At 36.8% G+C, this 13168-nt stretch overlaps 1 protein-coding gene across 3 annotated transcripts; it reads right to left on the bottom strand.

The window, feature by feature from the left end:
- Window positions 1–207: 207 nt before the first annotated feature.
- LOC107831446 (valine--tRNA ligase, mitochondrial 1) lies at window positions 208–12940 on the bottom strand. Of its 3 annotated transcripts, none has more exons than XM_016659210.2 (22): window positions 12724–12940; window positions 12100–12205; window positions 11950–12027; window positions 11359–11418; window positions 10926–11095; window positions 10721–10793; window positions 9550–9615; window positions 9391–9474; window positions 8237–8314; window positions 7902–7985; window positions 7720–7799; window positions 7503–7560; window positions 7115–7417; window positions 6845–7015; window positions 5785–5984; window positions 5020–5425; window positions 4267–4518; window positions 3681–4181; window positions 3113–3219; window positions 2273–2372; window positions 1674–1822; window positions 208–1123 (listed from the first exon to the last, which is right to left on the bottom strand). In XM_016659210.2, exons 2-22 carry the CDS (start codon window positions 12139–12141, stop codon window positions 1075–1077), a joined length of 3111 nt encoding a protein of 1036 aa, XP_016514696.1. In that variant the 5' UTR covers window positions 12142–12205; window positions 12724–12940; the 3' UTR covers window positions 208–1074. The 3 variants fall into 3 exon arrangements, with proteins under 3 accessions (XP_016514696.1, XP_016514694.1, XP_075103237.1); XM_016659208.2 differs by having other exon boundaries at window positions 11950–12014; window positions 12707–12910; XM_075247136.1 differs by having other exon boundaries at window positions 12707–12904.
- Between the last annotated feature and the right edge of the window lie 228 nt (window positions 12941–13168).

Genomic DNA, 13168 nt, shown 5'->3' with positions numbered 1-13168 from the left:
TCTTCAATAAGAATGATCACGTGATGATGATACTAAATCATGGATAACACAATAATCGACAAGGAACAAAGAGAGGGGATAAAATCACGTAAATTAAAGTTTACAACAGCAAAAATGTATTTGTATTTGAGATGCAAATTTCTTTTTGAATTATGATGAGAAAACTGGTACTAAATGGATAAAAACACTTAAATTAAACACAAAAAATCCAAGCAACAAATGAAAATATAATTTAAATTCACACAAGTATTACAATAATTAATAAATTTTTAACGTTATTCTAATAGTAGTTAACTTAAAAAGAATTAAAGCAAAACCGAAAAGTCGGTGACCTTCCGAATGGTGTTTTCCGGAACAACCTCTAGACACTACAATTATAGTACCCTAAGTTGCTCGGACACGGGTGCGGGTGTCCGACACGGGTGCGGATCTAAAGGTCGGATCCTTCGAGATGTAAATTTTAAGATTCGGGGATATGGATCCTAGTACGGATACGGGTGCAGGAATCCAACTAAAAATAATTCAAAAAAATATATAAAAATATCTTTAAATTATGATAAATTTTGTGAAATATTTAAGTATATCTTGTAAAGTGTCGATTTCTTTTTATTCTCAAATTATAGATAAGTAAAGAATTAATTTCTTAGATAAGGTATGCTATTTTCTTCAAATTTATCCTAGTTTTGGTTCTGATTTTGGGAATCAAATTGTATCTCGTGTCGAATATTTCCGTCCGTTGTGATCAAAGTACCCAAAATTATTTGACCAAATCCGGTACAGATCCCATACCCACACCCATACTAGTGTCGTGTCGACACGGGTGCGGCACCTAAATTGCCATGTCGGAGCAACTTAGATAGTACCTCAACTTGATTATAGAGACGTACTAGGTCCTTCAAAAGATTCCCGTTCCTGCGCCTCCAATCGCGCGCTATGAGTTCTTTCCAGTAATTTCAGTACTCGCGGATCAATATGAGGTGTAAAACGCCGAATATTATCTTCAAATGATTCCAATTCTTGCCTTAGGACACAGAGTTTCACTGTATTGTCTTCTTGGATGTTAAGCGGAACTTTCTATTTGTAGCGAGAGGCACTCATCATTTTGTTTAAGTTTTCATATTGCCTGCAAAAGAAGAAAGAGTTGATACATCATTACATGGCAAATTGAACAGCTTGTAAACTTCATATTATAAACTGACTCAAATTTCACAATATCCACTTGAGGCCGAAGTCCACTTTTGAACAAAAACAACTGAATGACAAAAGGCCAAATTGCATCTTGCACTATTCTTCAAATGGATGCACTAATTGAAAGCACTGACTTGCAGACACGAGGGAGGGATAGAGGAACATGATTTCCCATTATAAAAGAAAAATCATGCCATATGTATATTAATATCTATTGATACCCAACATCTTCCTCGATGTAGTTCAATGACCTCTGCAACTGACCAGATTGAAACTTTGGGGCCCAAAGTTTCAGTGACTCAAAGACGACAAACACCAATTTCCTGTCTCTTCAAAGCTGATATGCTTTAAATACAGATTCAAAAGGAAAAGTGTCTAGTATACTTCTGTTCGATAGAAAAATCAGATAGTATAGCATCAAGGAGAAATTCAAAGGCATAATCAAGTTTTGCAAACAATAGCACCAGAATATGAAATTCACTTACTTCCTAGTGTCTTTTCTCTTCTTTATGAGCCTTTGAATTTCAGCCACTGGGTCACAAGTAGTCCCTTCTCCCTCAAGAAAAACCGTGACAGACTCATCCACAACCTCTATCAGCCATTCAGTCGGAGCTGTATCACCGTTACTTGAGACCTGAAGAAAATTAATGCAAGAAATGTGGGCTGTAAGAAAAATAAGAAAATATAATAAAAATACATGCATATCCCATCCCTCCAACTTAATAGCCACTAAAAAGTCGACTCATATGCATATTACATACGATATCTAAAAGGGCACTAGTCTCTGCTGGTCCTCTATTAGGGTTACCGAGGTCATTCGTAATTTTCCACCCAGTTCAACCATCCACACATTTAGTGTTTGAACCTCTATTTGCCTCACCAACCACTGCCCCCACCAAAAGAAAACCTATACTAAAATGAAAAGCATAGGATGGTCACTCGTGATATTGATCGGGCATGGCCTTATCATTTTTAACTGATAATCACATGGTCTTTTCTGCTATTTCCAGCTTCATATCATGTGGAAAAGGAAACGAAGAAGTTTCATATCAAAAAGAACCAAGCCAGACATAGAAAGAGATACCTGCAAAGATGACAACGCAGCTAGAGTGCAAATCTCCATTTTGCGGCTTCGTATGAACTCCACATTATCATCCGCCCAGCAAAGCACAAATGCTTTTCGCCTAAGGACAGAAAGATCACCAGTCATTCTGCTGAATGTTTTATGAAACAGCTTTTTCCTTCTCAAAACAAACTATCATATCAAGCAATACAAAGAAAGCCTAGCATATCAATCTCTCTAACAATCACTTGCGTGCATCATCAAAAGGTGTATCACTTACTGAATGATTCACCAACACATAATCAAACAGATCATAGCACGCTGGTATCCTTTGCTCAAGTACCATACGTTATATATGTGGAATTTAGCAAAGGTCCCTAAAGAAATTACAACTCAACAGACAAACAACAATTAAAGCAGTATGAAAGCTGAAGTAGCAAATTCTAATCTTCTAAAGATGGGTACTGAAGATAGATATTACGAACAACTAAGTTGAGAGGTTGCATTAAGACCAACCTCAAAGGTAAATTCAACCTTCTCACAGGTCTAATAATCACAAAACTGATATGGACCAACCACATATTCGATGGACATTAAATTCAAAAGTGATCCCTATGATACTTTAACAATCTTGTGTGGACTGCACATGCTCATCATCAGTGATGAAATTTTTTTATTAATGCTCAATAGACAATGAATAGTAAACATAGAGCTTTTATAACATGGAGATCACACACCATTGGACACCATATAGACTCCCTCGAAGAGATAGCAAAAGAAACCAGAAAATGGCACTTGAAATGCTCTTTATACGAAAAGATAAGTTCACCTGGAAGACAGAAGATACGGCAGAGCGTTTACCTTGCGAATCTCTCCTTCGGAGGCAACAATGCCCTCTTCGACCTCAGACCTTTAACAATGGACAACACCTTTTCCATCCCAGCTTCTACCCAATCATTATTCCAGCCCTGAAAAAGTGAACAGATGTAGAGCAACAGTGTCAAAAGATAATATAACAATCATGCAGCAGCTAGCAAGCATTATATTAAGTCCTGTTTTCCACTACTAGACTCATCTTGATAAGCTACCTTTTTTAGACCCTCAAAGCAAGTTAACCTATTCCAAATACATATTCTTGAAAAACAAATTGCCTACATAGGTTTATTTATGAAAAATTTAACAATGTACATGCATGATGCCTACTATGTACATTGATTTTTCAGAAATTGATCCCATACAGCTCTGAGTAACCATTAAGACTCGAACATCACACCAAAACCAATGCCGAAAAGATCAGAAGAAAAAGCTAAACTTTGACCTCAGTCAAATAAAAAGAGGAAGCATACATCGAATTTACTTGACAGCCACCAACAGAGGTAACATATCTATTTGCTAGTTCTGGAACTTAACATTTGTGCTTAAAGCATACCTCTATAGTTGCAGGATAATCACTTATCACAATAGATTCTTTCTTTATGGAATTTCCGCTAGCTGGAAGACGCTGCCATAATTCTTCGGAGACAAATGGCATAAACGGATGGAGTAATCTCAACCCGTTATCTAAACAAAGCCACAGGGTGTCTTGAGCAAATCTTCTTGCAGATACAAATTCTGGATTATCACCAACAAAGTATGGCTTGATTACTTCTATAAACACATCACACAACTGGAACTGCCAAAACGAATATACTGCTGTTGCTGCATCGGAGAAGTCATAAGATTCCAGGGATGAGACAGTTTTCGCTATGGCCTTGTTAAGTGCTGAGAGTATCCACTGGCAGATAAAAGGCATTTCACGAGGAACTATATTTGTTGGAGGCGTGTAATATTCACCCAGTTTACTCAAGGCAAACCTAACGGCATTCCATAGTTTATTACACCACTGACGATACCCAACAACTCTCTGGATATCCAGATTGATTTTATCAGACTGGAAGGACAAATTAAGAAAATTAGTAATATCCAAAGAAAGTAAAAAAGGAACATCTTATTAAATTTTAAGAAATGTTACAAACCTGAGCAGTATATGAGACTAGGGCAAATCGAAGAGCATCTGCCCCACATTCAGGAATACCCTTAGGAAAGTCCTTTGCCTGTCCCTCTTTTGCACTCTCAATTTCTTTGGCATCCAGGTTACCCTCCTTTAATCTCTCGTGAAGATTATCAAGGGTAATTCCATTAATAACTTCAAGAGGATCAACAACATTTCCCAATGATTTGGACATCTTACGTCCCTGTGCGTCACGGATCATTGGATGCAAATAAACCTGCAAAGTATGTTAAAATGAATAAGATTTATTTTGATCTCAACAGAAAGTTCAAGTTACTTAACTGCTTCATGTGAAAAAAGTAAATATGGCCTCACACAACTGACATTAGCTGCGAGGCTTCTTTTTGTCTCACAAGTTAGTGGACCCATGGACCCAAAAGTGTACGATTTGGGTCCACCAATTTACGAGACAAAAACAAGCCTCACACAACTAGTGTCCGTTGTGAGACACATAATAAAGTTTTTCGCATCATGTCGATAAAACACAGATTCTTTAGTTTTTTGGCAAGTAGATAAAAACAGATTACTAAATAACTTTCAGTAGCACTCCATTTAAAAATCTGTTTTAAGCACTGAAAAAGCCATGGATCGTGGAAACATAGCCACTTTCGTGAAAAAGATATCAACTGCTCTTAAAATAGATTAGGATCATACTCCACTTATAGCATAAATAAGAAAAATTGGCTTTTCTATGAGGGATATGATGAAATTTGCTAACCTTCATAAATGGTACATCACCTCCCAGTGTTATCGCCAACATCACCATACGTGCAACCCAGAAGAAGAGAATATCATGTCCAGTTTCAATAACGGACGTTGGATAAAAAACTTTTAAATCTGCAGTATCATCTGGCCACCCCAGTGCAGATAATGGAAAAAGACCAGATGAAAACCAGGTATCCAGCACATCTGGATCTTGAGAGAGCTCAAGAATCGCCTTCCCTGGAAATTTCCTACAAGCCAAATCTCGAGCCTCTTCTGCATTTCTAGCGACGATCCAGTGATCATCACAAACACCAAATTCCTTCTGCTTATCATCATGCAGTGTCACATACCAAGCAGGAATTCGATGACCCCACCAAAGCTGCCTTGAGATGCACCAATCACGAATATTATCAAGCCATCTGCATGTCCATCACATGGAGGACAACATATTTTTAATCAAATGATGAATCAAGAAAAAATAAACGGCTTAAAACAAAATGTACAGGGTTTTTATGTTTAAATTCCATAGAAAAACCACAACCAAGTTTTTCGCATCTATATCTGATGCGATACTTGCACAAAAGTAAATGATAGAGTATCCATTTTCCACCACGAACAAAAGAGAATAACAATCAGAAGAACCTAAAGCAGTCATTAGTCCCTCCAAAATGCATTAGTTCAAATATGGGGAGGGCAGTGGGGCACACAATTTAGCATCTCATTTAAACCTTTGCATTCATTTAACCAAAGCATTTTTGGGGGCCAGATCCAACATTACCTTTTCCATTCAGCAGCATATTGTTTGGGGATGATCTCCATCTTCCGGTTATCATCATCCATCACAGCATCCAAAGCCTGTTTGGCCATACTTTTGCAGTTGACAAACCACTGAGGCTTTACAAGAGGTTCCACTACATCATTGCTTCTTGAACAAATCCCAAGGCGCATCTCGTTATCCTTGACATCCCTGTAGAGACCCTGTAACACAATTCAGACATCGCATCTAAGCCACAGTCAACTCAACTAAGCCTCGTCCAGTTATCCCAGGATACTATTTTTTACGTACTATACCCCATGTTTACATAACACAGCTTCTTCTTGAGGTTATCCTCAAATGTAACCCACGTTCATAGGTAAGAAACTTAAGAACAATTCAAAAGCCTCATGAACTCGTAAAGCTAAACTCAAACAAGATGTTACATGTCAAAAAGAAAAAGTTGGAACAGAATGTTACTCACCCAATCCCAAGTAATTAAATACTCAAAATCCATCTCACTTTAAGTCATTGAATTCTACTAGGTCTGAAGTATAAGGTGTTAATTTGACTCGTTTATTATATGCTCATGGTAAACAACGTTAACAAAGAGAAACATAAAAGCAGCTAGGCTGGGGCACTCATTGAACCAGAAGTTCAAAGATGGAAAACCGATACCCAGGCTTCTGGAGATCTGCAAATAGATCCTCTGTTACTGAGACCCTAGGGCATTAATTTCATTAATAAGCTGAATGCAGCTCACGACATTCGAGTATTAGTTTCCCTAGTTCTGAGTATGTTGGTTGCAATGGATGCAATAGGGAATCACAACCTCCGCCCTGATAAATGACATTTTCTACTTCCAGGACATCCAACTGGGTAAGTTGAAGTGTTCAACTGAGAGTTTGGTCCAACTATCAGTGTCTATTTACGTATTTTGCATCAAATTTTTTGTGAAGATATTTATGGATTTTTTAAATGCAAGACCTCATAAACTTGACAAATTTCTATACATCAATACATGCACACAAGTCCATTAGCATTTCAATTTCAGCTAGGACAGTACATAAAGTTATGAAGGTACCTTTTCCTTTAAAGCTTCAGCCACAGCGACACGAGCTTTGAAACGAGGCATTCCTTCAAAGTCTGCACCCCCGTTGCTATTTATTTTCCCATCATCAGTAAAAATATTTATGAATTCAAGTTTGTGACGCTGTCCAAACTCAAAATCATTTGGATCATGGGCTGGAGTTATCTGCAAGGATATTCAAAGAATGGTCCAAAAAGCAATGATGAATATCTAGAGAGAGAGGCAATTGTTCCTTAACATTCAAAATATAATGATATAAAGTACCTTAACAGCACCAGTACCAAAGTTCATATCTACAAGTATTTCATCACAAACTATTGGAAGCTTTCTTCCATTGAATGGATGAATAGCAAATTTCCCATGAAGGTGGCAGTATCTTTTGTCTTCAGGATGTATAGCAATAGCAGTATCACCAAGCATAGTTTCAATTCTGGTGGTTGCCACAACGATTTCACCAAGCCCACCTTCCAAGGGGTAAGCAAATGATGTCAGTACCCCAAACTCCACAGGCTCTTCATATCCAGGGACCTTCAAATGTGTCTTCTTTTTTATGTCTGTGTATTCAACCTACAAACAGAAAGCAGCTTGTAAAGTGTATATAGAGTATTTACTACACCATCTAAAACTTGATCATGAAGGGCCATTTGCTCACCTCAATATCAGAGATTGCGGTACGCAAGACACAATCCCAATGCACCATACGTGGAGCCCTTGATAGATGATAATTAAAGTTAATACAAAGCCAAAACCAATTCAAAAACTTACGCAAGCAAAGAAAACGGTAGCTTCCACGCATAGGCAAGAAGACATTCACATGCACATAACGAGGAGAGAAGGCAAACAAAAGAGGAAGAAAAAGAGCTACCTACCTGTATATAAGACCTTCATTGGACAGCCTAACAAATGCTTCAGTAACAGCCTTAGACCTTTTCTCATCCATGGTAAAGCACTGATTTGGGAGAACATGTTGGAGCACAATATATAAGTATAACTATAATAATTTCAGGATTTTCTCGACTAACGAAGAAAATGGTAAAATCTCGATTCATACCTCACGAGACCAATCAAGTGACGCACCCAGGCGACGTAATTGCTTCAGTATAGTACCCCCATACTCATTCTTCCAATTCCAGACCTAAAAAACATCAACAAGTACAATTAATAAATATATGGGTGCAATGACTTGTTAAAAATTAGTACTTGGCTTCCTTATTCAACTCTTCAGCAGAGACCTTGTCTCAGACTGACAAAGCAGGCAAGGCAACAATTGGAAGGATACTACAGCCAGTAAAGTGATTTTTGATGAGAATGAAAAGCCAATAATGATAACACTAAGAAAAGTTAAAGACATTAAAAGGATGTTAGCACTTCGCAGCATATACTCACTTCAGATACGAAGTTCTCCCGACCAATATCATGTCTAGTCAAATTCCTCTCCCGCATGATCTTCTTTTCCACAACAACCTAGATTCAGCATCCACGACACAGAATTAGAAATAGCATATAGGAATGCAAAGAGCAGAAACGACCATGTTATTGTAAGTAAAAATAATTGAATAGCCTTAAAATCCCTGCTATACCACGTTTCAAATCCCTAACAAATCTTTGGGAAAAAATTTAGCGTTTTAGGAACAGTAAACTGACATAAGGCACTATCTTATTTTTTTTAACTTTTAGTAGCAATTTTGTCCTTGACTCTGATTCATCTTGAAAAAGACAGCAATTTCAACAATCCTCTATAAGTAAAAATTTATTCAAGTTCTGATGATATGACTGTATCTAAGTAATTGTCGTTCCGTAAGACCGTAATAAAAAATCTTTTTAAGATTTTCTCCAGAAAGTTAAATAATTCGATTTGGATAAACTTAAATTCTCATATTACAAATATCCTGAGCTGTCATATCGCATCATGGTAAACAATTCCATAAAATATGCCTATTTGAATCATTTTCATTATTTAAAACATGTTAGTTGCTATTTATCTTTCTTATGTTATTTTTCAAGATACTATATGAAATACATACAAATACACTAGTAGACAAAATAATGTTGGCGTCTCCAATTGGTTTTAGTTTATATTTTGACACAGATCATAAATAGCACCTTGGACTTGGTTGCAAAACAAAAGGATACACTAGAAGAATAGCAGCTTGTTGGGAAAGAGAGAGAGAGAGAGAGAACTGCAGCTTGGTTTCGAAGGGGGACGGGAAAAAGATGAAACAATGAGGCTGAAGAAGATTAGGCATGTTAGTTTAGTAAAATATATTAGAAAGTATAAAAGTTACTAAGGATAAAATGATAAAGTTCTTGCTCAAACTAAAAGTGTTTATAAGCTGAAAAATCATAAGTTGGGGTGACCAGCTTATGGCTCTGGGCTGATTTTAGCTTATAAACACTTGGCTTATAAGCAATATTTTTACCAAACGAATAGATAAGCTAAAAAGTGCTTATAAGCTAATTTGAGTGGCTTACAAGCTTAGCCAAACACCCTCAAACAAGAAAATTGGTAATGCCAAGATTTGACATGTTTGAGACACAACCTGGGTTGCGATTCCAGCATGATCCATCCCTGGGATCCACAAGGCATTGTATCCAGACATTCTCCGCCAACGAATAATTGTATCCTGCAAAATAAAGGTAAAATATAAAATCTGTACAAATAGATGAACACTCTATACTAGGCTCGATGATTCTAATACCTGGATGGCAGCTGTAAGTGCATGTCCTATATGGAGAGCGCCAGTCACATTTGGTGGGGGCAAGACCTGCATATAAGCAAACAGGTAAGCAGCTTGGGAAAAGGAGTCCAAGTTAGACAAGGTACACAATACCAAGCAAAACTTTCATCACAGTTTATTTCCCCTTCCAAATTATTAAGCAATACAATTCACCAAGTGATTGTCTCAGATGAGATGATACCACTTAAGTCCACCATTATAATACTCTGGAAAAACTTTATTTTAGCTTTTGGGCGCATATGCACATTAACTGTAAATAAGCAAATGGAGTGTTATTGATGACTCGGAATTCCATCCAGGCAACAGTTTGGTCGTGGGTATTGGTGGGTAATCAGGAGAAAAAGCCTCCCCAAAATGTTTGAAGACGAAAAGGATATACTTAGTCCTAAACTCAACTCTTCTGTTTTGCTTTCTTTTTGGAACAAAATGGTTTTTGTAAATGATTTTGACTGGCATGTTTGACTTAATTAGCTCACTGCAAAATCTATGTAACATTCGTCTCTACTCCTTTCTCAAACTATCAGCACACACTTGATACTAGTCTGTATTAGTAAAATAACACATTATCAGAAACTAAAAGAGTAAATAGATTTCCCTCTGATTGGAAGTAATAACATTTTCCCCTTTAAAATCCTAGAGAAATGAGGCTGATATTGACAAAGCTATCGAAGAATACTCAAGGAAAATGAGCAAATACAACTTTCCTCTATTTGTTTAGAGCATTTTTGCTATTCATGAGAAAGAGGGCAAAAAAATGATTTCGAAAACCTACATCATGAACACCAAAGCACGGTAAGATAACAAATAAAAGGTTCTATAACTACATATATTCAAACGTTAACATCCCAAGTAAAAATGTATGTTGCTCGGACTCTCTAAAAGTATTGTTGCACCCGTGTCGGATCCTCCAAAAATGCACTAAATTTGGAGGATCCGACACATACCCAACAACATTTTTGAAGAGTCCGAATAACATAACTAAAAATTGCTATGTCGTGAGATACCAACATGTGCTTCACCTTAAAAAGCTCTCTACGAACTCAAAGTACACACAGTTCCTATATGTCCTATATATTCATTCATACCAACATCTTCAACTAGAACATCATATGAAGTAAGATGGTAAACTTACAATCACAAAAGCTGGCTTAGAGCTGTTTGGGTCAGCAACAAAGAAATTGGACTTTTCCCACCATGCATACCACCTATTCAAGTTAATATAAGGAATCATGATAGTGTGCTAACAAGAGAGCACTCTTTCCTGAATTGCTAGTATTTCTTTAAAAGAAATATAAGTAGCACGTAAAGGTAGAAAAAAAAAACAATTTCATACTCACGATTTCTCTACAGCACTGGGACTATAAGTTTTTGCCATTTGACGGGAGAGCTGCTTCTTCTCTCCCAGGGGTGTCCCTGGATCAACAAAATCTTCATAATTTTCCTCTTCACCCTCCATTTTTGAGTTCTTCTTCTTATCCTTCTTTGACACATTGGAAGCAGCTTGTGCCTTAATACAGACGAACCATGTCAGAGAAGCTTAAATAAATTAGATAAGACTAGAATCAACTTTCATAATTTATCACTATGTGAGCTTGCTGAAGGTCTTGTAATAGCTGCACCAAGAGTTCAGTAATTTCTTTTCCTTTGAAAAGAATATGTAGAGAATGGCATAACAGAAACAACTAAGCCATTCCACCAACACAGACATTTATGAAATACACAAGTATCAACCATAACTAGATAAATAAGCAAAAATAGTTTTTTTTTTACCTGTTTTGCTGCTTCCACTTTTAGTGCAGCCTTGAGTTTTTTCAGTTCTTTCTCTCTAGCCTATCACAACCAATAAACACAAAAGAAACACTTAGTAAATGTATGACCAGCACACACATTAAAAGTAAATACATTAAAAGCGCAAAAAAGATTTTAAACAATACTATCTAGAAAGCCAACAGTGTTTCATGCTACTAGCAGTAGCATAATCCCTCCTCTTCCTACTATATCCAAGAAGGCGTGTGTCTGGTTCTTTATGTCCCTATTTATCACCTAATTTAAGTTCAAATTCTAAATTTTCCTTTTTTTACCCTAATATTTAAGACTAGTTTTAGATCACAAGTTTCAAAAGTTTTTCTTTCATTCTTAAATTTCATCGCCAATCAAACATCACCATATAAAGCGGGACGGAAGGAGTATCCATTTTAGAATATTTTGAATCAATCAATTAACTGTGTCAATCCTAAGTTAGAAACAATATACTTGAATAAATCAAAAAATATTTGGATTTAACAAGGAACTAATGTTTGGACACGGTTTATTGTGAAGAACCACCCTTCGCAACAAAACCAAAAAAAGTATCGAACAAACCTTTTCTTCCTTTTTCTTTTTCTTTTCAAAATCTTCAAGAGTTAATTCCTTTCCATCTGATGTTGCTGCAGCTGCCACCTATTAGAAAGTCAAGTCACTCTAAAACCAAAAACACAATAAAGAAAACCAAACAGAAAATTTGATTCTTACCATCATCGTATCGGCTGTAGAAGTGAAAATACAATGGCGCATAAGAGGACGAAGAATCCGCGGCTGATGGAGGAGGTTGACTCAGTCTAGGAGGCCTTGACAAGACCTAAGGCAAGCCATTAGGAGACAAAACTTTTAGCTTCTTATTGGTGTGCCATGATGAACGAAGAAAGCATGCAGACCCTCATGACAATAGAGATTCAGCAAAATATCCACCCCAAAAAAATATTTACCAAAAAACACACAAAGTAATGAAAATTCACAGTGCTACAAAATTATGAGCTCACTTTACAAAACAGTCCATATCCAAAAGAAAAAATAAAGTTAAATAATTCAAAAGCACAATAACAAAAGCTTCACTTTTTTAACCAAGACCACTCAAAGAGAACGAACAGATACTCGCACTGTCAACCCCACAACAACATCAAACCTTTCGGAACAAAAGACTAAAAGCTTCAGAGCTCTTTATTGGGTCCTCCATGACAAAAGAACAAAGAATACCTAAACCTAACATTAATAGAAATTCAAACACACACACATAATCTTTAGAAAAACACTGAATCATTAGAGCTACCTTAAAATTAACAAATAAAGGAGAAGAAAGAACCTGGGAGGCGAAATTACTCTGTTCGTAAATTGTAACTATGCTGGCTGTTGCAGAAGGAGGAAACCAACTCTGCAACTCCGTTTGTAAATATGCTGGCTGTCGCGTGTAAAGGAGCATATTTATAATCTCTTTGCTTGAACCGACATTGTGGCCTTGACAAAGGCTAAAGGTCGAAATTACAAATTCTCGCTAATACAAATCCAAAAGCTAACTGGTCGGTTTAAAAAAGGAAATTTGGCACCGGGTTAGAAGGCACCCAATTAATTGGCGTAAAAAAAACTAAAGGTGATATGTGGCCGGGTCGGGCCGGGTTGCTTAAAAAAGTGACTGGCCGGTCATCAATTTGGGCCGATTTCGGTTTTTCCCAACCGATTTTATCGAGTTCGGGCCCATCGGGTGATTTAATGAATCAAAACGGTTACGGGCCTATGGGATCGGGCCGGGTTATTTGTAAAAAAAAAA

Source organism: Nicotiana tabacum, chromosome 24, assembly GCF_000715075.1.
Source record: "Nicotiana tabacum cultivar K326 chromosome 24, ASM71507v2, whole genome shotgun sequence".
Lineage (NCBI taxonomy): Eukaryota > Viridiplantae > Streptophyta > Magnoliopsida > Solanales > Solanaceae > Nicotiana > Nicotiana tabacum.
The sequence above is the reverse complement of the archived record's forward strand: the minus strand, read 5'-3'. Positions and strand labels throughout refer to the sequence as shown.

What these genes read in the sequence shown, in the direction of transcription:
- LOC107831446 (XM_016659208.2), bottom strand. Translation starts at nt 12,823, where the DNA reads ATGCTCCTTTACACGCGACAGCCAGCATATTTACAAACGGAGTTGCAG. An exon ending in CACTTACAGCTGCCATCCAG is followed by an intron (nt 9,475 to 9,549) that starts GTATTAGAATCA and finishes TTTATTTTGCAG; the next exon opens with GATACAATTATTCGTTGGCG. An exon ending in CACTTGATTGGTCTCGTGAG is followed by an intron (nt 7,800 to 7,901) that starts GTATGAATCGAG and finishes CTCCCAAATCAG; the next exon opens with TGCTTTACCATGGATGAGAA.